General features: G+C 39.5%; 1 protein-coding gene across 4 annotated transcripts in view; it reads right to left on the reverse strand.

The window, feature by feature from the left end:
- Positions 1-2,390, reverse strand: part of FAR1 (fatty acyl-CoA reductase 1) — a 77,634-nt gene that overhangs the window by 31,007 nt on the left and 44,237 nt on the right. For all 4 annotated transcript variants that reach the window (XM_019519554.1, XM_019519552.1, XM_019519553.1 and 1 more), the window contains exon 5: positions 561-738. In XM_019519554.1, coding sequence (XP_019375099.1) covers positions 561-738 — 178 coding nt within the window. The remainder of the gene's footprint in view (positions 1-560; positions 739-2,390) is intronic.

The following is a 2,390-nucleotide window of genomic DNA, read 5'->3' on the forward strand; positions in this document are numbered from 1 at the left end:
TGCCTGAAAGCTTGCCATTAAAGAATTTTTTTTGCAAAAATCTTGTTGGTCTAATAAAAGATATCATCTCTACTATGAGTTCCGACTGCCTTTTCCTCTAGACCAATACAGCTACAACCTGGATACAGTTCATACATTTTTGTTTTTTTTTTTTTGGGGGGGGGGGGGGACGACATTGGTAGGCAGCCTCCAGTTTTCCTTATGACCCCCTAAAGATACTGGCAACTAGCACAATGTAGAGCAGCTTGAAAGAGACAATAAATTGGAGCAGGAAGCAGATGACTAAAAAACCCACCCAAAACGTGTACGTGCATTTGTCAGACCCATACTGCCCCAAGGTTTTAGAAGTAATTTACCCTTTAAAGTTCATTAAAAAAAAAAAACTTTCAAGTACACAAAAACCAGAAACTAAAGTGGTTTGATAATATAGGTTGGTATTCACGAGTGATTAAACTGCAGTTTAGACTTCTGACCTAAAGTCCTTGCAATGAACCAGGATGCATTCACTTTACAGGCTAAGAAACAGATGAAGTTATTCAGTGGGAGACAAAGTAACTTACAGGGAAAGGCTCCTTCCAGCTAGCACCAACAATGGATGGCCTTATGATGGCTATGTTCAGTTTTGCACCTTCCTGCTGCATCACATATTCTGCTAAGGCTTTTGTATATGTGTAAGTATTAGGCCTAGTGCCTATCAGTTTTGGGGTAATATCATTTATTAGACCATCATCCATCCACCTAAACAAAGACGACAAAAAGAAGGATTTAATTATTGCACACTTTACTAGAAGAGGTGCATTTACGTCTAAAGGAAAGCAAACAAATTAGAAACAAAGTTGTGGTGGGAGGAGAGGAAGCATTTATGATCAAGTCAAATGTCTTTCAAGCCACCAACAACAGCATAAAAAAATGAAACTTTAACATTTCCTACTAAAAGATTTGTAAGCTTATAGATATAGCATAAAGTAAAGCAACGGATTCTGCTGTAGTATTTCAAGTTAGCTTATGAAGCTTTAAAGTATTTCAAAGCTTTGTAAATCAGTCATATGTTTTAACAGGAAGTGAATTAATTTTAAGAACTTGAACACATTTTCCCCCTGCAACTCTAGCCACAGTTCCCACTGAAGTAGACTACACCTCACAAAAGAGTCCAAGAGAGGCCACACAGGCCAGTATGCACACTGAAGTTGAAAGCACTCACCTACAGGTAGCTTGCACAATAGTAGACTTCTGCAAATAAAATCTACCTCATACTCAGTTCCATAACTAATCCAATTTCCAAAGATTGGACTTAAAGAAAGGAAATCTTTTATGCTAGGACCAAACACTGATGCCATAAAACACACACAAGAACAACTGCATTCAGAAGGATCAGAATTTAGTCTTTAATATTACATTGGTTTCTAGATCAGAACTGTTATAGCTGTCCAAAACTGAAGGGATGGGTAGAGGGTAGGCAGAGGAAGAACTGAAAGAAGAATGATGTCTGTTTCAGAAGCCTACCAGCTGTAAACTGCTATAATACTCTTAGTCTAGAAAGAAGAGGTAGCATTAAGGGCTTATATAAATTATTGTATTAAAACACACACACACTGTATGTATGCATGCATGCACGCACACACACACACACACACACACACACATATATATACATATACACACACACACATATATATACATATACACACACACACACAAAATGAATTTCAAGTACTTTGAAGATGTCAAATTTAATGGCACAAATGAAGTCTGATCCCAATTGCAAAACCAATGCATCCCATCACTCCACACGTGCGTGGCAGGAAATGCAGTTTTGAGGATCAGGGATCCAATCCTAATAGCTCTTTCAAAATGCCAGTGCACATGGATTGCAATGCAGAGCTGCTGGGTTCACAGATTTGAACTTGCTGGGCAGGCCAAGCCAACTGACTCCCCTCAACTGGTACTTGCAGTGATGACTCATTGGTAGTCCCCCATCTGGGGCTGCTGGCACAGCTTTGAACCTGCAAAGGGGGAAGCTCAGATTTCTATCAGGCAGCACTTGAGCAGCCCCAGCTACACTGTCAACAAGGACTGTTGGTATGGGGAACAGCATAGCCCAGGATCTCCTACCTAGCTGGGGCTGCTCTTCTCCCAACACCAAGAATCAGAATGAAAAGTATATAACATTCCAATTTAAAGATACTGTACAAACCAGCCACAAAAGATGTTCCACATATAATATAGGTCTGTCATTTTATGTGCCACAAATTGGCTGAACATGTTCCATGTTACTATTTATAGTACAATGTGTTAATCATGGCATAAATGTAACTTCTGCCTGGGACCTGTAGTAAATAAATATATGAACTGCACTTGTACACAATGGGGGGGGGGGGGGGAAAAAAACT

Source organism: Gavialis gangeticus, unplaced genomic scaffold (genome assembly GCF_001723915.1).
Source record: "Gavialis gangeticus isolate Ggan-Ray unplaced genomic scaffold, GavGan_comp1, whole genome shotgun sequence".
Lineage (NCBI taxonomy): Eukaryota > Metazoa > Chordata > Crocodylia > Gavialidae > Gavialis > Gavialis gangeticus.